Source organism: Canis aureus, chromosome 7, assembly GCF_053574225.1.
Source record: "Canis aureus isolate CA01 chromosome 7, VMU_Caureus_v.1.0, whole genome shotgun sequence".
Classification (NCBI taxonomy): Eukaryota; Metazoa; Chordata; class Mammalia; order Carnivora; family Canidae; genus Canis; species Canis aureus.
The window spans coordinates 48,459,580-48,480,800 of NC_135617.1; the positions used below are offsets into that span (position 1 = coordinate 48,459,580).

The window sequence follows — 21,221 nt, forward strand, 5'->3', positions numbered from 1 at the left end:
TCCTTTTATTCTTTTCCCTGCCCCAATTGTGGAGGCTGTGTTTTGTGTCTTAGGTTCATTTAGATGCAGAATCAGAGACCTACTGCCATTTAGGATATGTTATACGGATATATGTGCCATTTAATGGAATTTAAGAAAGAGACCCATAGTAGGGGCTGACCTCACAGAGATGAGTGGAGAGTTGGTTGTGGATTTAGGGCCTCCCTCCTCACTGTATATAGTGAAATGCCATAGGTATGACTTGGAACTACCCCACTGGCTGCTGCTTTTCCTTCTGCTATCAACTGATTTTTTTTGTCCTCACCATGGTTTCTGTACCTTATAACTGTTAGCCTATACAAGAGCCACAGAGCTTCCATCAGGCCTTCTACATCCTTGTTACCCAAAGATTGATCTGCACATCAGAGGATTGGAAGCCTGGGAGCTTGTTAGAAATTCTGAATCTCAGGTCCTACAATCTGCATTTTAATTAGAATCCTAGGCTATAGATATACATATTGAAGTTTGAGAAACACTGGTCTATAGAATTTCTTTTCTTTTCTTTTCTTTTCTTTTCTTTTCTTTTCTTTTCTTTTCTAAATATTTTTTTTCAATTTTTATTTATTTATGATAGTCACAGAGAGAGAGAGAGAGAGAGAGAGAGAGAGGCAGAGACACAGGCCGAGGGAGAAGCAGGCTCCATGCACCGGGAGCCCGATGTGGGATTCGATCCCGGGTCTCCAGGATCGCGCCCTGGGCCAAAGGCAGGCGCCAAACCGCTGCGCCACCCAGGGATCCCTTTTTCTTTTCTTTTCTTTCTTTTTCTTTTCCTTTTCCTTTTCCTTTTCCTTTTCCTTTTCCTTTTCCTTTTCCTTTTCCTTTTCCTTTTCCTTTTCCTTTTTCTTTTTCTTTTCTTTTCTTTTCTTTTCTCTTTTCTTTTCTTTTCTTTTCTTTTCTTTTCTTTTCTTTTCTTTTCTTTTCTTTTCTTTTCTTTTCTTTCTTTTCTTCCTTTCCTTTCCTTTCCTTTCCTTTCCTTTCCTTTCCTTTCCTTTCCTTTCCTTTCCTTTCCTTTCCTTTCCTTTCCTTTCCTCTTTTCTTTTCTCTTTTCTTTTCTTTTTTCTTTTCTTTCTTTTTTCTTTTTCCAGTTTTAGCTTCTGTGCTAGATGGCCCGGGCTCTTGGTATTTCTCTATCAGACTGTCAAGATAGAGTGACTTCCTTGATCATTCTTCTAATATAGGATCATTAAAATCACAAATGACAAAGTTGTTTTAATCTTGGAGGTCCCTCTGTACATACTGCAATAGGGACTAGTGTTATTCTGACTAGAATCACTCACTAATGACACAGCAAGGGGCAGGAGCTGGTACTAGAGTGGGAATTCTCAATGTAGTTATGGGATGGCAGGATTAGCTGAGGACTCGTTAGAAATGCGGATTCTCACCTCCTGTCCCAGGTTTACTGAATTAGAAGCTCTGAGGGTCGGGCCCAGCAGTCTGTATTTTTTTAATCAGCCTTCCTGGTAGCTCTGATTCTTGATAAAGTTAGAGAACCACTGAATTAGGGTAATGCAAACTTCTGTAGCAAACATACACTTTAATGACTCAAACAAAATAGAAATTTGTTACTCATTTAAGGATATCGTGGGTGAATAGGTTCACAGAGTGGCTTCCTCCATGCAGTTATTCAGGGATCCAGGCTGATAAAGCTACTACCATCTTCAATATGTGACTTCCAAGTCTTTTCTGAAGGTCATTCCAGCTAAAAGAAAGGCACATGGAGAAGTGGCTATGGGAAGTATTCATGGGCTAGATCTAGAAATGGCATACATTTCTTATTACATATTCCACTGGCTAGAGCTCAGTTCTATCTAATGTCTCTACCTAAGTGCAAAGGGTCCTGGGAAATGTCTAGCCTAGCTTGTCCCCAAGAAAAAGAGGCAAGCATGGGTTTTAGTGAGCAGCTAATAGTCTGGTCATAAACTCATTTCTGAGATTTTCTGTATTTGGGATCTATTTTACCATAAACCTCTTTGGCAGTCTAGTAAAGCCCATGGATTCAGTTGTAGAATGTTTTTATTTTGTTTTATTTTATTTTTTTAGAATGTTTATAAATGCATAAAATTATGTGTGTGTGTATATATATAATTATAAAGGAAGTCAATTATATTGAAAAATCATTATAAATTATTAAACACATTTTGGGCAGAGCAATATATGGCTTCTTTATTAATAAATTAAATAATAAGTTCTAGCGGCAGATTTGTTAACTACGATTGTGAAGTAGTGATGATTATAAATTGGTATTTCAAGATAGCTACAGCCACTAATTAAATATGTAAATATATTTGATTCCTGTTGGTGGCAAAAGTCACTGATACTATTAATAATATCAAGTTTATAGCCTACTTTCGTAACTGAGTGATATGTTAGATTAGTGTAGAGATCAGTGATAATAAAGACATAATTTTTCCTCATCCATGTTAATTGGCTGTCCTCTTCATCTGCCTTGAATTTTATTCATGGATCCAAGAACTTTTGCTATATACTTTATTTCTAGCCTTGAATGAAGAGACTCATTGAGGTTTTATGAGGTATTATTATATACTTTATGAAAATATCAGCTTATTTAGTATCATAATACTTGTATATGGTAAATTTATATTTTGTGTACCTTTCAACCTTGGTGTTCTCAGGTATAGCAATAACACGAAAGCAATCCTATTTGAGTGCTCAATGATTCGATGTAAGTTTCATTTGTTCAGAAACTTCATCAGTAAACTGGACGGTAATTTGATCTTATCTAACAATAACTCTTATCTAAAAATGATAACTTTTTCAATTTCTTCTTCATTTATCTAAATTGTTTATAGACTTTTTCTTGTTTTATTTTTTAAAAAATATTTATTTGAGCAAGAGAGTGAGAACCAGCAAAGTCAGAGGAGGGGCAGAGGGAGAGGGAGAAGCAGACTCCCTGCTGAGTAGGGAGTCCCATTTAGGGCTCCATCCCAGGACCTCACGATCATGATCTGAGCCAAAGGCAGATGTTTAACTGAGCCACCCAGGCACCCCCTTTTTCTTGTTTTTTTTTTTTTTTTTTTTTAAAGATTTTGTTTATTTATTCATAGAGACACACAGAGAGGCAGAGACACAGGCAGAGGGAGAAGCAGGCTCCATACAGGAAGCCTGACGTGGGACTCAATCCTGGGTCTCCAGAATCACACCTCAGGCTGCAGGTGGCACTAAACTGCTGCACCACCAGGGCTGCCCTTTTATTCTTGTTTTAATCAACCTGCATATATTTCTCTGCACTTCCTTGGTGCCCAGCTCTGCAAATATATGTACATCAGTATCTCTGACTATATTTCTGCCCTGTATACCTCACAGCAGAGTGCCATTACGGGCATGGGTGTTGGCTTGGCATCAGAAAGACCTGAGTTCTGATCTGGGCTTTTCTAATTGCAGATTGCCTTAGGTAGATTACTTAGCCCTGATAAGTCTCAGTTTGCTTGCTTAGGAAGTGGATATAATAGGCTTAGCACCTAAGTAGTCCTTAGTAAATTGTTGCTGTTAATGTCTCCTCCTTTTTTATGCCAATCTACACAACCAAACTGGTTAAGTCAAGTACTCAACCCTTTGAGGAAAATAGCTAGTCATCTAAAGGCATAACAGAAGAGTATACATTGGAATTTTTTGTTTGCAGGCAAGAGTCTGACATAAACCAAAAGAGAATTTATTAGAAATACTTGATAAAGCTCACAATCAAGACTGACTGTCTGGTTAGAACAGACAAAACTAGGCAGATTGAGAAGGTCTTTGGTGTAGCTACTAGACTGATGATTTCCTACTTTTTTTTTTCAGTCTTTATATCCTTCCATTTAATATTCAGTGTCCAAGCAGAAAAACTTCAATGGGTTGAGCCTTGGCCATGTGTCTATCGATTAACTATACAGGTCATAAGGAGCAAGATCTGGAGTGGGCTGTGGAGCACTTTGTATCAAGACTGCATATCTTGAGAAGTTATTACCCAAAAGGTGCTGATAAAATGAGGTGGCCTAAAAATGGCAGAAATTCACTGCTGAGAGACTTCGAAGTGTTTATTATGTACTGGTTAAAGGGTGTTCAGGCAAGATCAAGTGAATAGAGAAATGGACTTGATACCAACACCATCAAGCCCTATTAACATCTGTAAGAACCTACTTGTTTATTTTTTTAATTTTTTTTAAGTATTTTTTATTTATTTATTTATGATAGTCAGACACACACAGAGAGAGAGAGAGAGAGAGAGAGAGGCAGAGGGAGAAGCAGGCTCCATGCACCGGGAGCCTGACGTGGGATTCGATCCCGGGTCTCCAGGATCGCGCCCTGGGCCAAAGGCAGGCGCCAAACCGCTGCGCCACCCAGGGATCCCGAACCTACTGTTTAAAATAAAATTTTATTCTGTTAGATGTTGTGGCTTACTTTTATAATATTTAGGTAAGCAAGTCTACTAAAACTAGGACCTATAATTCTTTGCAGTAGTTTAGAGAAATGAGCAGGGTGACTGCCCAGTGATGACTCTCTATCATGTCTGTGTTTATAACTGCGACCTGCTGATGGGTGAATTGCTGCTGCAACATCTAGGAAATGAAATAGTAGTGATAATGATGATAACTTATGGACTACCTTTTGTTACATTTTTACTGTTGTGGGTACCTAATGTGGATTATCTCATTTAAACACCATGATAACTTCTTGAGAGAGGCATTATTATATGACAGATGAAGAGACTGAGGCACAGAGAAGTAATTTGCCTACCTACTCCATGACAGAGCTTGTACAGAGTAAGTGCTCTGGATTCTCTGGAGCAAAGAACTCTCTCTCCTGATGATCATGGGTAGTTGGTACTTCATGTGTGTCTGTCAGCAAGATGCACCAATCATATGATTAATTTTCCTTTTATATCTGATTGATAACATGATTTTGTCTTTAAGAATATATTTATTGAAAAAAAACAAAAGCAAAAACAAGAATATATTTATTGGGCATCTGGGTGGCTCAATCAGTTAAGCATCTGACTTCAGGGGATCCCTGGGTGGCGCAGCGGTTTGGCGCCTGCCTTTGGCCCAGGGCGCGATCCTGGAGACCCGGGATCAAATCCCACATCGGGCTCCCGGTGCATGGAGCCTGCTTCTCCCTCTGCCTGTGTCTCTGCCTCTCTCTCTCTGTGTGACTATCATAAATAAATAAAAATTTATAAAAAAAAAGCATCTGACTTCAGCTCATGTCATGATTTTGGGGTCCTGGGATTGAGCCCCCGTATCAGCCTCCCTGCTCAGCTGGGAGTCTGCTTGAGATTCTCTCTCCTTCTCCCCCTGCCCCTCCCCCTGCTTGTACTCTCTCTGTCTTAAATAAATAAATAAATAAATAAATAAATAAATAAATAAAATCTTTAAAAAAATATTTTATTCACACAAGTGAAATACGTAATAATCATATCCAACACTTATGTATCACTACACACCAGATGTGCTTCTGAGGACGTACATTAATTCATTTATTCATCTCAACAGCCCTATGAAGTAAGTTCTTGTTTTAATCACCATTTTACAGATGAAGAAATGGTTAAGTAACTATCCAAGATCACACAACTAGGAAGTGACAGAGGTAGTAAGTGACAGAGACTGCTAGCTGTAGTCCCTGTACAATATAGTGTAGTGCTTATACAAAGTCATTTAAAAATAGTGCAGTGTATTTGGCTATGATAGAAATCACGCAGGCCTACATGGTGGTGCTCAGATCTTTAAAAAAATCTGGAAGTGTAAAGAAAATGACGAAGTTAAGGGAAGGATGGTTTAAACGGTTTCTGATGTTTATTATCACAAGTAATGTGGTACCTTAAACACCTTCCCACTTGGTAGAATTTCTCCAGAGTACATACAGGGATGCAGTGTTTACTGAGCTACTGCTGTCCAGAAGGACCACACCAACATGGTTTAATCTTAATCTTTAAAAAAATTTTTTAAAAAATATTTTATTTATTTATTCATGAGAGACACACAGAGAGAGGCAGAGACATAGGCAGAGGGAGAAACAGGCTCCCTGCAGGGATCCCGATGCAGGACTTGATCCCAGGACATCAGGATCACGACCTGAGCCGAAGGCAGATGCTCAACCACTGAGCCACCTAGGCACCCCGATCTTAATCTTTTTTTGAGGCTGTCACATTAAGGGAGCTTTATGGGTTTTTTTCCCCCAAGTGTTTTTAGAATTTGTAGGCCAGAAGAAGTATTAGTGATCATACAAGTTAAACAAAATTCGGTTGCTTATTATTCATAGGAACACAAGAGAAGAAGGATCTACATTCTTACCAAAGAAATACACTGACCTCATACCACTGTGACAGAAACCAGTATATTAGCAAATACTTGTCAGTTCCACCAGTGCACACATTTCTGAACTAGCAAGAATGCAGGGGATGTGGAAGTTAGTGCCACCTAGTGGTAAGACTGAGCTCTGCTTCCTAGAGGTTCTGTCTTCAAAGTACAGAAAAAATACCAGAGGAGCTTGTTAAAAAGAGGTTCTTTACACACTTGAAACTAATGTAACATTGTGTGTCAATTATACTTCAATAAAAATAAAAAATAAAAGAGAGGTGCATGGGTGGCACAGCTGGTTGAACATCTGACTCTTGGTTTCTGCTCGGGTCATAATCTCAGGGTTGTGAGATGAAGCCCTGTATGGGGCTGCACTGAATGTGGAGCCTGCTTGAGAGCCTCTCTCTCCCTCTTCCTCTGCCCCTCCACTCATGCTCTCTCTTTCTCTCTAAAGTAAATCTTTAAGTAAGTAATTAAATAAATAAAGGGAAAAGGAGAATGACACCCCCCCCCCCAAAAAAAAATCTCCAAACCCAAGCCAAAAACTGACATTTTTGGCCTCACTCCTAGAGAGTCTAATTCAGAAGGGAGCAGAGGAAAGGGGAGAGAGAGCATGGGCACGCGTGCACGTGTGTGTTTGGGAAGGATGTCCAAGAACCTGCATGTTTAAAAGGCAGCCCCATGTGGTGGTTGGTTCTGATGGTTTGGTCCTAACTGCTCCAGAAGGCATTTTAGGGATTGGCCCAGCTCCCTCTTCTTAATCCTCTTCTCTGACAGCTGCTGTAGTGTCTCTGGATTATGTGGAAATTGTGGGGATCTTCTGGGACTATTTTGGGTTGAAGAGGATCCAGCTGAGCTTGCACACAGAGAAGGGATGGGAATAGATCAATATATTTGGGGATGAGAGAAAAGCACCCAAACAAGTGACCTCAGTTTTGTTAAGTCCATTTGCATTTCTTTCTTTCTTATTGATTTCTGTTGACCTCAGTGCTACTTTTGACTTTGTGGGTCACACCCAACGTTTGTCCTTTTTCTCCTTCTTCCTGTCCTTCAGCCTGGTATTCAGAGTCTCCATAATCAGACCTTCTCCAGTGTCTGTTGGTGGGAATCCCCCTGTGCACACTCATCTTTCTGCTTCTCCCCTTGAAATTCTTAACCTCCATTTTTTAAATGCTTTTACTGCAGTCTTTAAGTTTTATTTATTTAAAAATTTTTTTATTTACTCATGAGAGACACACACACACACACACACACAGAGAAGCAGAGACATAGGCAGAGGGAGAAGCAGGCTCCCTGATCCCAGGTCCTGGAATCATGCCCTGAGCCCAAGGCATTAACCACTAAGCCACCCAAGTGCCCTTTATTATACACCTTTTAAAAGTCCTAAGACCGTTGGGGTGCCTAGGTGGCTCAGAGGATTAAGCATCTGACTCTTTCAGCTAAGGTCTTGATCTCAGCATCATGAGTTCAAGTCCCATGTTAGGCTCCACGCCCAGTGTGGAGTATACTTTAAAAAAACATTCGAGGGGATCCCTGAGTGGCTCAGCGGTTTAGCGCCTGCCTTTGGCCCAGGGCGCGATCCTGTAGTCCCAGGATCGAGTCCCTTGTCGGGCTCCCTGCATGGAGCCTGCTTCTCCCTCTGCCTGTGTCTCTGCCTCTCTCTCTCTGTGTCTATCATGAATAAATAAATCTTTAAAAAAAAAAACCATTAGAAGGACCTACAACCTCACCGAAGCCCACCGTGGAGCATTTAACACTCCCCTACCCTCTAATTTCCCACCATACTTCGTGCATAGCTCATATGCTCATCCTTGTGTTGTGATATAATGTTTCCTATTGCTGCATAAATATGTTACCCACCCATCTATCACTTTACTTATTCATTCATTCCTTGTGTTGTTTCCCTTGCCTGGAATATAAATTCTGTTCATTCTTCAAATGCCACCCACACAACTAAGTCAAATATAGACTATTTTCGGTTTCATTCATTGATTGCTCCTCTGAGATCTGCCAGCACTGTGTCCTCAACTGCCCATTTTAACTCTTAATTACACGTGCCAGAATATATATGAATTTCTGCTCTTTGGGAAATTGTAAGCTATATGAGGACAGAGATCATTTTATGTAATTCTTTGATATTTTCCAAACTCATGCATTCTCAAATGCTTAATGTGGTTTAACTGAGCTTGTACTCATTCCTTTATTGCATTGCCTCCACTTAGTTTAGAATTTTCACTTTTTGGTGTTTTGTGATGATGCTTTACCTTCCTGCTTTCCTGCCTTCAGAGTCTGCTCTCAGGAATGCAGGGTGACACTTTGCCATGTAACAATATGCAGCCCTGCTCCTTTATGAGCCTTCATGCCCAAGTGGAAATAGCCCTCCTTTACACGTAGTCTGATGTAAATACACATAAGTAAAGCAATGTTCTTACCTGCTGTTTTTTTTTTAAACTGGCTTTACTGAATTATTACTATTTTAAAAGATTTATGTATTTATTTGAGAGAGAGAGAGGGTGTGCATGTGTGCATGAGGTGGGGAAGGGGTAAAGAGAGAGGCAGAGGTAGAGAGAGAATCTCAAGCAGACTCTCTGCTGAACACAGAGTCAGATGCCAGGCTCCATCCCAGGACCCTGAGATCATGACCTGAGCTGAAACCAAGAGTCAGATGCTTAACTGGCTGAGCCACCCAGGGGCCCCTGGCTTTACTGAATTAAAAGCATGTTTTATTGTAGGGTCACTCTGGGCTCTGAGACACTGAGGTGCTTCACAGAATACATAAGCTTGTGGTTTGAGCCTCCTTCTACATACATGCTCCCATCAGAAATGTAAAAGGATCTCATTGAGCTTGGTGACTTTTGAAGCTCTTTGTATAAGTAGCCCTATAGACTGACCAGAAAATAACTCAATACAAATCTGGACTTGTTTGGGTTTGTGTTCCACTATAGGGATTCAGAGCAAGCCCTCGGCATCTTAGAAGACGAGCAGCAGCGGCTGCGGCTGCTCGCCTGGAAGAAGCCAAGCCTGTGGTGGAAGTTCACCATCAAAGTGAGCAAGAGATTTCTGTGAGGAAACGAAGAATCAAGAAAAATAGCCGAGTCCAACCAGAATTCTATCACTCCATTCAAGGTGCTTCAACCAGAAGACCTGTAAGTAGAGAACTTTTATAAGGATATTAAATCCATGGTATGACAGTTCTTTTAGTTTTAAAACATTGTCAGATTAAATCATCAGGTTACTCTATTGTTGTTTCCCTCAGTAAGTGCTCTGAACCCATATGAATTCCAGGAAGGAGTGTGATTTCACAGAAAGTGCTGGACCAGAGAGTTGTCAAAGAAGCCAGAGCTGGCCACTGCAGATGGGGTGATTTAAAAACTGGTGAATTCTAAGCTATATTAGAGCGAGGGTCGAGAATGAGAGCAGGGGCCATAGAGTCAGTAAGCTGAGATACAATAATGATGAGATCCGAGCTGATGAAGAGGGGCAACAAGAAGCCAGTATCAGCATAAGAGAAGTAGAGGACAGAAAGGTAAGGCTGGAATCTGGGGCGGTAGCTGAGCTCCAACGGGAGATGTCTCTTTGGCCCATAAGGCTGGTACTGGCCTCTGTAGCCAGCCAGGGCGACAGTAAGTGTGCTAGCCTTCTCAGATTTGGCCTTTGTTTTGGTCCAAGGCAGCAAGCAGCATTGTCCTTTTCTAACCAAATGCTCTGTGTCTCTGTTGGCTGCAGCTACCTTACCTGGAAATTTGGGCTCACATGGGAGCTGGTCTCCAGAGAGACCACATTCTTCTGTGTGCTCTGATATTTCTTCTTGGTTCGGGTTCTCACACATGGACTTTTTTCCCAGGTTGTGATGGTTACAGATTTGGGGGTTAGAAAATGCCACTGTAAAATTTTCCAAAAAATATTTCATAACTGAAATAATTTTACATTGCTTTAGCATTAAAAAGACTTTTCCCTGTGGTTCACTCCTATGTTGTGGGGAGCCTGTTTTTGTGATCTCTCATGCTAACCTAGGGGAACCACCAAGATTTGACTTGATAATAGGACTTGATAATAGGTTTTTTTTTGACTTGATAACTGCCCTTCTGTGGGGGAAACTGTGCTGCCGGCAAAGTGGAGGTTGCTAGAAGGCCAGGAGAATGTCTGACTCAGTGAACAGGCCAGTGACAATGGCAAGAAGCTAAATTCCTTTATAGGAAAGGTCCTGTGTATCTTGGACCAATGGTAAAATAAGCTTATATTTAGAGATGAGAGTCTTCTTTTCAATGGTTTAATGAAACAAACTGTGTAGAATTTGGTATCTATGTGATATTTAATATGAAGTGGTAGGAAAAATTATTCATTTAATAAACATGAGCTTTTTTATATAGGAAATAAGGGATACATAGGTATATATTAATAACTGACAGTTCTTGAGGATTCACTGTATAATAGGACTCACTTAATGACCCTGTGAAGTAGGTGTTGTTATTATTACCATTTTATGGAAGATGACACTGAGGCTCAGAGATTATAAATAATAGGCCCAGGTTTAACTAGCTGTTTGTGATAGAGTCTAAGATTTGGATTTAGGCAGCCTGTTCTAGAACCCAAGCACTTAGCTTTCCAACCTGTCACCTTCTTCTACATGGGCTCTAGGAACTCACAGCTGAGTCAGTGGACTGACATGCAAACAAGGAAATCTGATGCATGTCTGTGTTATGAAAATGCTATTGTGCAGTTATGAACAGGGACTATGGAAGCACTGTGAATGGTCAGAAATATTTAGAGGGAAGCAGATGCCTGAGATTAGTCCTGAAAAATGGATTTATCAGGTGGAAAGTGGACGTAGGTATCTCTGATGAGAAGATCCTTGTACAAAAGCACAGAGGTATGAAAAGGTATGGCATTCTCAAGGAACAGCTGGAGATGGTGCTGGTAGATGAGACTGGTTGAGTCAGGCAGGGCTAGATCCTAAGGTATTATATATTATGCTAAATAGTTGAATTTATCTTCTGTGATTGGGATCTGTTGAAGGTAAACAAAAGGCACATTGGTTCTCTTGCTCAGAATCTAGCTAATTCCTTGCAGCTTTTAATCTTCTCATGAGGCTCAGGTTTTATAAGTGATTATTGTCACACTTAAGAAACCCTCAACCACCATTATTGTCTCATGAGCACTGTATGTAACTGCCTTGGGTAATAAGATGTAATCCTCTGTGACTTTGAAATTGGTATCCACTTTGTCCTTGAATGCCTATCTTCTCTGTTTGCCTGGTGAATTACAGTTCGCCCCTTAAGATTGACTCATAACCAAGCAATTTGTTCAAGAAAGTCTTTTCTGATCCTTTCTATCATAGTGAGATACTTTTTGTTTTGATCCCCAGCACTTTGTACAGATCTCCTACATAGCAATTATTCAAGTGAAAAAAATCAGGCCCTGTAGGAAAATGGACATGGGTTCAAGTTCTGCTCTGTGTAACTGGAAAGACACAGGTAGCATGCTAAGAGAATTTAACTGAAGAGAGTTTAATGAAAGGACTATTTGTAAAGGTGTGGGCAGGGCTCAGGTACTCTGCTAACCTTCAAGAGAAGCCTGCCTGTCTACCATTCCTAGCCCAAATAGGCAGCAGATGGCACTGGTCTTACTGGGTCCTGGTAAGAATTGCTGAGGCCATGAAAGAGGAGCTATGCAGGGAGCCTGATGTGGGACTCGATCCCAGGGCCCTGGGATCACGACCTGAGTCGAAGGCAGACGCTCAACCACTGAGCCGCCCAGGTGCCCTTTGCCATGCATTTTATTGATCCTCTCTTTTTGTTGTAGGGAGTAACAAGAGTCTATCTCTTGGTCTCTCATGCGCACCTGTTAACATATAACAACCCTTAGCCTTAAGAAGTATTTAGGTGTTTGTGTTGGGGGTGGGATGAGGGGAAATTAAAATTTTAGAGCACTTGCAAATAATCAGGGACAGAGTCCATTCCTGTTACATCTCATTAATTCCAGTTTTTCATACAGTGCATTTCCTTGTGACTTAGAATTTCTGAGACTTTCTCACGGAGGTGCAAGAATATCTGATTAAAGATTGCTTGTGCTCCCAGGTCATAGCCCAAGCTGTAGCTTGCTCCCCCTGCTGGCAAAACTTTGGCCCATGAGGCTCCCACCACAAGTAACTGGATTATTAAGCCTGATAATTTTGACTCAGGAATTAGAGGACAGGTAGGCTTAACACAGATAACTAGTGGTTCTGCTTTCTGAAATGGTAAACACTGAAGAAGAAGAAGGTTTGAGCTGCTGAGTCAAAATCAAATTTCCAATTTGGATATGTTCAGGTTATAAATCTCTGTTGGAGGGGCACCTGGGTGGCTCAGTTGGTTAAGCCTCCAACTCTTGGTTTCGGCTCAGGTTGTGATCTTATGCGCTGTGATCTCATGGGTCTCAAGATCAAGCCCTATATCAGGCTCCTTGCTCAGATGGGAGTCGGCTTGAAGATTTTCTCCCTCTGCCCCTATCTCCACTTGCTTGTGCACTGCATAGTTTTAATTTTTTAAAAATTAGTATTAACAGGATTTCAGGTCATCTTTGTAGTTGGGAACTTGCTACAGTGTGGAAAAGCTAACTACACATCCTTGAGCTCATTAAAAATATAGCAGGATGTTTCTCTGTTCCTTTCCTGCTTAGATTATTAAATGGTCTTCCCTTTCCTTTTCAAATATGTAGGACCAGGAGCCCAGCTTTATTTGCATAACCTTAGGACACTTCCCTTTCAGTGGAAAGCTTGACTGTACAGCTCATACCTTACTTTGGCTTAATTAATTGGCAAATACAAAGCTTCTAAAGGAAATGTTTGTTTCCTTTTCTCTTTGGAATTCTAGAGAGTGAGTTTTTTTTTTTAAAGATTTTATTTATTTATTCACAAGAGACAGAGAGAGAGGCAGGGACACAGTTAGAGGGAGAAGCAGGCTCCATGCAGGAAGCCCAATGTGGGACTTGATCCTGGGACCCTGGGATCACGCCCTGAGCCAAAGGGAGACGCTCAACCACTGAGCCACCCAGGCGTCCCTAGAGAGTGAATTAAACTAATAAAGTCAAATTTCTTTTGCTAACTGCCTCAAAAGGATTTACTGAATTACACCCCAGCAACTTACTGAGTCTGCTGTGATTTGCTATGCCTCCCTTACATAATCTTACAAAAGATTTCATTTACTATAAATTTGTTAACAATAGGTATAAGAATAATGGATGTACAGAAGCATGCAAGGTAGGTAGATTGTTAAATGAACAGTGCTAATACAGATAGAATTTAATTTCTCAAACATCATGAAACCAGGATTAACTTGGTGAAGGGATTCATGTGCTTTGCTTGGAGAAAAATAAACATATCTTTCTAACTTGTGATTCTTTCCCAGGTCAGCATTTCGACTACAGCAAGGCCTGTTACTATTCCTTTTAAATCTTTCTCATCTGCTGGGTTACCTATTGTCTTAAAAACTTTTAATTCGGGATCCCTGGGTGGCGCAGCGGTTTAGTGCCTGCCTTTGGCCTGGGGCGCGATCCTGGAGACCCGGGATCGAATCCCACGTCGGGCTCCCGGTGCATGGAGCCTGCTTCTCCCTCTGCCTATGTCTCTGCCTCTCTCTCTCTCTCTCTGTGTGACTATCATAAATAAATAAAAAACAAAAAAATTTTTAATTCTTTCAGCTCCGAGCAAAGGAAGCTTGAAGAAAACTCAAGTATTAGACTCTGTTAGGTAGCCACTTATACCTCCAAAATTTTCCTGAACAACTGTAGATCAAAGGACTGAAAAGAAAGCCCTTTCAAAGATGGTCTTTAAATGGTGTTGGGAAATGTGGGTGGGTATAAATTCCTTTATTTTAAAGAACACCCCTGTAGCTTCCTTTGGAATTCTGTTTGGCATTTAACAGCTCTCTTTGCCTGTGGTTACTGCTTGATCTTTGTCCTCAATCCCCTGGGTTATAATAGAAAACCCTTCCTTGTATCCTCTGTGAAGAAGGAGCAGCTTGGCCTATCTGCTACTATGTTACTGTCAGTCCTTGGGAATCAAAATGTTAAAGTTTGATGGGGTCTTAGAGCTTATCTGATTCAGAGCTTCCCCTAATGCAAGATTTACTTCATTCCAGTGGTAAGATCACCCATTGTTAGATAGCTCTAAAGTAGCAAGTTAGTTGTACTTGGAGTAAAAAAGTTATTTGTTTTCTAGATTCATAGTTCTATTTCCATAGACCTTTTGTCCTAGATGTATCTCTCAACCTTTCTACATAGTACCTTTGGTACACTCCTTTAAACCACCTCCTGGTGAGTGGCAAGGTTCTGTCTGGTTTCTCCCTGTCGTCCCACCCTCTTCCACCACCTTCCCACCACCCCCTCAGCTGATGATTATGGTTCAAGAAAATCAAACTATGGAAATTGAATATATCCAAAGAGAGCTTAGTTTGTTCCTTGGGAGAAGGGAGGTCAGTTCTTAAAATGACAGTAATGTTTCAGGAAAATTATTGCTTTGCAGTAGTGGCACTTTGTAGTTAAATAGCACTTCCTATTTTTTTTTTTTAAGCATGTTCATATTCATTATGTTATTTAATCTGCACAACCAACTTGTGCATTGGGTAGGACACACATTTTTTCTTAAGACTTTTTATTTGTTTATTCATGAGAGACACACACAGAGAGGCAGAGACATAGGCAGAGGGAGAAGCAGGCTTCCCACAGGGAGCCCGATGCGAGACTCGATCCTCGATCCTCAGACTCCAGGATCATGACCTGAGAGAAAGGCAGACACTCAACCACTGAGCCACTCAGGTACCCTGGGCATACACTGTTAACCCAGTCTGGCAGAACTGAGTCTCAGCGAGTAAGGGACTGACCCAAAGTCATCAGTCTAGATAAAGACAGACATCACTTATCCCTGTAATCTGTTTGGGTGAGCTCTGACTCAGATAACACCTGGGGAGTTTGGTGAGAAATTAAGGGACAAAAATATAGATTCCAGTAGGCTGTAGGAATTACTCATTTTCTCAACCTGATTCATTCCCAGGGAGTATTAGTTATATATTTTTGAGAGCCTGCTCACCCTATGCATTGTCTGTACTGGCCACCCTAAGGTATCAATGTATTGGCAAGTCTGCTTTGGTCTAATACTACCTAGTTCATGCCACAGCCTTCATACATCTTGCTCACCTATCAAATGGTAAAGTAGGCAATTGACTCTGTTGCTGGGGAATATCACTGACTTATCAGCATTGATTCCCACTATGTATAGCTCAGCAACACTAAGATAAATGAAAATTAGATACTTAATTTAATCTGGTGTTAAAATTAAGTTGAAATATTCTTGTGCATTATAACTGGAAATGTAAAATGGTGCAGCTGCTATGGAAAATAGTATGACAGTTCCTCAAAAAACTTAAAATAAAATTACCATAGGATCTAGCCATCCCACTTCTTAATATATAATCAAGAGAATTGAGAGCAGAGACTCAAAGAGATATGTGTACACCCATGTTTATGGTAACATTACTTATACTAGTCAAAACGTAGAAGCAACGTTGGACAATGCAGGTTTGAACTGCACAGGTCCACTTATATGTGGGGATTTTTTTTTATATGGATACATTGGAGAATTTTTTTGGAGATATGCAACAATTTGAAAAAACTCGTAGATAAACTCATGGCTTAGTAATACTGAAAAAATTAAGAAAAGTTAGGGATTATTGTAAGAATACAGTATATAATAGATGCACAAAACATATGCTGATCAACTATTTCTTATAGGTAAGGCTTCCAGTCAACATCAGGCTATTAGTAAAGTTTTGGGGGAGTCAAAGTTATATGTGGATTTTGAATGTGTGGGAAGTTGGTGCTCCTAACTCTTGTGTTGTTAGGACTTAAATATGCAATGGAATATTACTCAGCCTTAAAAAGTAAGGAAATTCTGACACATACCACAATATAGGTGAACCTCGTGGGCATTATATTAAATGAAAAAAGCTAGTCACAAATAAAGAATCCATACTGTATGATTATACTTCTGTGAAATACTTAGAATAGCAAAATCATAGTGACAGAAAGTAAAGTGGTGGTTGCCAGGGACTGATGGGAAGAGAGAATGGGGAGTTGTTTAACTGGAACAGTTTTTATTAGTTTTGCAAGATGAAGAGAGTTCTGAAGTGGATGGTAGTGATGGTTGCACAACAGCATGAATATACTTAAAACTACTGAACTGTACACTAAGAAAAGGTTAAGATGATAAATTTTGTGTTTTGTGTATTTTACTGCAATTAAGGAGAAATTGAGTTTAAACAACAACTGCAGGCAAGGAGGCAGAAGAATAAGAATAATGGTTAATAGAATAAGGGCTCCAATGATAACATCAGAGGGGATTTACACTTAGCTTATTTAATTTGATTTATTTTTTTAAAGATTTTTTTTATTTATTTGAGAGAGAGAGAGAGAGAGAGAGAGTGAGTGAGTGGGGGAAGGGGCAGAAGGAGAAAGGAGAGTGAGAGAGAATCTCAAGCACAGACTGTCTCTCAGAGGACAGAGCCAGACACAGGGCTCGATCTTACAACCCTGAGATCATGACCTGAGCCAAAACCAAGAGTCAGTTGCTTAACCAACTAAGCCACACAGGCGCCCCCATTTAGCTTATTTTAAATAAAATTATCATGAAGTATGAACAGCACAAGGTACAGAAGAGATAATTACAAGTAGTAAATGCCAAGAAAAGGACTGAATTGCTAATTGCTAACTGCACACATATTCTTGTGTGCACTGTATGGGCATGATGATAGATTGAATATCAGATGGCAAGACATATTTCATATAAGTGAAAGTTGGTATCATTACTCTTAAAAATGGAAACTACTTAGAGTATAAATTATTATTTGAGGTTTTAAAGGCTATTGTATGATCATTTGCATATGAATTAAAACATGGAATGAACAGTATTGTTCTAAAACAATGTCAACTTGATATTAATTTGAAAGATTGTATTATTTCATGATCAATTTCTATTCTGTATCAAAAAACATTAGAAACTTTATTTAGCAGATAGATATGTTGATATTATTAGTAGCCGGGATTTTCAGGGGGAGAGAGAAGAGTTGCAGGTATAAAATCAGAGCTAAATTCCTGTTATCCTAAAATTGAGTTGGAAATATCAGTTTGACCTCATAATGGATGTTCTCATTAAAAGAATTATTTCCTTGTTCTGTTTCCACTGAACAGGTCTAGAAACAATGACCAATCCAGTAGTAATACCCTTATCACAGTATCCTAATATCATTTCTTAGGGAAACAAACTAATGCTCTGTCTTTGGTAGGGGTTTTTCAATGAGAACCTGAGGAGAGGGGACAGTCTTATGAAAGTGATTTATTGAAGGAGAGCTCTCAGGAGGAGAATAAGGGAAGCAGGATAGGGCGAGGGGCAAAAGCTAATAAGCATGGACAAAGGCTTGGCTGGAGACTAATTTCAGCCTGGACTTACATTGGGCTCTAGTGCATGAATTACCCCCTAGAGTTAGTCTCAACTTGAAGTGACCCTTTAGTTCCTCAGTTCAGTTAGTCACTGGCCATGGGCTGCCGGGATGGGGGTGTGAGGAATCTGGGTGTAGCCCAGGGGAGTTCCTTGAAAAAGGGGCAGATATGAGCCGTTAGTAGTCAATATTAGCAGCAGCTGGGAGTGTACTGGCTGCGTGGAGGGGATCAAGTCGAAGCATCCTCAGCAGCCATCACAGACTCCTAGGAGAGATGGCTGATCCAGATCTGGAACAAGAAATGTAGAATGAACGTGGAGCATCCTGTCAAACCAGAAAGCAAGGAAGCATCAAAGATTACTGAGGTCTTGTCAGAAGGACCAAGGGTCAACTAGGAGAGGTTCCTACTGCCTGATCAGTAAGAATAATGATCACAGTGGATTGGCACACATCAATATATTTAGAATCCATGAATTTATGATATTTTAAAAAAAACTCACCTGATTAGAGTGATCTTTGGAAAATGCTAAATGAACCAAGTCACTTTTCTGAAAAGTGGTAAAGGGAAAGGAATCAAGCATTGTCTTGTCTTTGCTATAAGAATTATTTTATATGGTAATCAAATAATTGTTGAGGGATAAAAGCATGATGAAATTTGAATGTCACCATTTTGCAAACCCTAATGAAAGAATGAACCAAGCCAGTGATCATCAGTGACTTTTTACCCCACAAGAGAGGCAGCCACACATTGTGTGCCTTGTATAACACTTAAGAAATATTCTTGCAAAAAACACTGAACCTACATCAGATCAAACCACTAGTTCTAATTACAAATTTACACAAAACAGGACAGAGGAATATGTTGAATGATTTACTGAAGATACGGTTAGTAAAATCCAGATTTTACTGTGGAAAACCTTAGGACAAACAGTAATTTCTTCAACAAACATTACAAGAAACAAAAAGCAGGAGGGGTAATCTGTAGAATAAAAGAGTTTAAAGAGGCTTATCAATTAGATGTAATGTGTAGGCCTTGTTTGAATGAACAGACTGAATGTAAAAGGAGAATTCTTGAGAAAATTGGGGACTAACCAGATATTTGATATTAGGAAATTGATACTAATGTTTGAGATTGGTAATGGTATTGTGATTTTGTTAAAAGCAGGCCATATCTTTTAGAGAGATGGAGTGAAGTATTTAGTAATGAAATATTAAGATCCCTGGGATCCACTGGGAATCCAGTGGGGTGGAGGAGGAAATGTGGGTAGAATTTAGTCCTAACAACACTGACCAGGACTTAGTAATTGCTAAAGGTGGGCAATGTGTAAATGAGAGTTCCTTATACTTTGTTATTATATAAGCCTGAAATGTCCCGTAATGAAAGGTTTAAGACATTAAAAAAAGTGAAACACGTATTTATGTGAAATTTATATCATCAACACTTTGCTTTATTAAGTTCCTCTTGTGGCTTTTGTTTTTCATAGAGTGAACTAAATTATTTTAATAACATTTCCAGATTTTAGGTATTTACTATTAAGGAGGTTTTTAGAAAGACAGAAGGGGGCAATGTTCCCATGGCTATCTTTTAATGCTTTTATTTCTTTTAACAAGACTATTGTTTATTTGTCAGCGTTTTACTGAGAACATTTTATAATAGCATGTTAGTGAATGCTGTAAAAGTGTGCTATTATTTAAAATTTAACAATGTAAAATAGGTGAAGAATTATATAGGCATATTCTTCCATTTAAATATCTGAAAACTGATTTTCTCTGAGATTGCTGTTTTTGTTCTTGGTAGATTTATTGATATGAAAATAGAACCATTATTAAAACAAAACTGACCCAAAAGGCAACATGCTGTCACACTGCTTGATTTTGTCTTGCTGAAACTCAAGTGATACCTAGTTTTAAAAACTTTTTTCATGGTAAATAGAATTCTTCCATTACAGTTATAAATTTATTCCAGCAGATTATACTTATATCTTCTTACAGAGCTCATGAAATTTTGATGATGGTGGAAATGAAAGCTATTGAACTGCCTAATTGATTTTAGTTAATCTTTAATATTGACATCACGTTCCATTATGTGACTCTCTATTCAGGAGATGGTTTTTATGAAGTAGATTCTTTGCTTTCATTTTGCTGCTCATACTTCTATTTTTTTGTTGCTTAAATAGAGAGATGAGCTGATGGTTTACACATTTCTAGCTCTGTTTAAAGCTTACTTAAGAAAGTTTGAAACTATTATTAGGGTGCTTTAGAATTATCTGTGACTATTACTTATATATTAACCCTATTATAAATTGGCAGTGGGCAGGGGCATCTGGGTCGCTAAGTTGGTTGAACATCTGACTCTTGGTTTTGGCTCAGGTCATGATATCAGGGTTTTGAGATTAAGTCCCATTTTGGGCTCTGCACTCAGTGAGGAGTCTGCTTGAGATTCTCTCCCTCTCCTTCTGCCCTTCCCCCACAATTGTTCTTTCTCTCTCAATAAGTAAATAAATAAATCTTTAAAAAAATAGGCATGGATAATTGAGAATGGATTATATTTTTAGCTGCTTTGCCAAATGTGAAAAACAAAAAACCACAAAAACCCACCAAAACTCTGTTCACTTTTGTAAAAACTGGTTACCTTGGCATAGATCTTTCAGAAGCAATGGGGTCCTTACAGGACATGTGCTTTCATGCTATTAATTTTTATAACTTGCAGCTGCGGAAAAATTATTTTTAAATAGCCAGCATAAGTGTTGAAAATGAGCTCCCTTTTTCTTAGCTATAAGGGTAACCAAGTCCCTTGAACTGTGATTATAATCAGTTGTGACATATCAGTTTCAGCCTTTTCTTCTCCTTCTGCATTCCAAGAAGGTTAAACATTATTTCGTATGATTCTTTGTCTCAAGAGTTCAGAAGGGCAAAAATTATACATTCAGGCTGCACATTGACTTCACAGTGGAGTGCCATGTGTTCATTCAGCTCTTTGGAGTTTAAAGAGGTGTCAAAAAGTCATTAGCCAAGATTCTTGGCACCTTGTTCTATCCTTTAGTTGTTGTTGTTGTTGTTGTTGTTGTTGTTGTTTGGTCTCTGTGAAACAAAACTAGACTCCCATTTAACAAAGTGTGAACTATGGTCAGACTTGATGTCTACCACTGATGACAAATTAGAGAAATTTGTGATTTTCACCAATAAAGAAAACAACTTGAATGACATATCTGATTGTTGATCTGCTTTTCAGTTGTGTTATTGTCTATTTTCAGTAGTAAAATACTGAGTATGGTAGGAGAGTTTTAGAATTCTGTGGCTCGTGGCCTGCTCCTAAACTCTTAGGGTGGGGTGGAAAGGTGAGTAAATTGGATATCAGGAATTGTCTGCTATGTATGGCAGTTACTTAGCATTTGCCATATATTCTGTTATTTTCACTGGT

The 21,221-nt window shown here is 39.4% G+C and overlaps 1 protein-coding gene across 18 annotated transcripts in view; it reads left to right on the forward strand.

Annotated features, from left to right (window-relative positions):
* Nucleotides 1-21,221, forward strand: part of DST (dystonin) — a 480,488-nt gene that overhangs the window by 49,116 nt on the left and 410,151 nt on the right. For all 18 annotated transcript variants that reach the window (XM_077903540.1, XM_077903549.1, XM_077903545.1 and 15 more), the window contains exon 3: nucleotides 9,278-9,478. In XM_077903540.1, coding sequence (XP_077759666.1) covers nucleotides 9,278-9,478 — 201 coding nt within the window. The remainder of the gene's footprint in view (nucleotides 1-9,277; nucleotides 9,479-21,221) is intronic.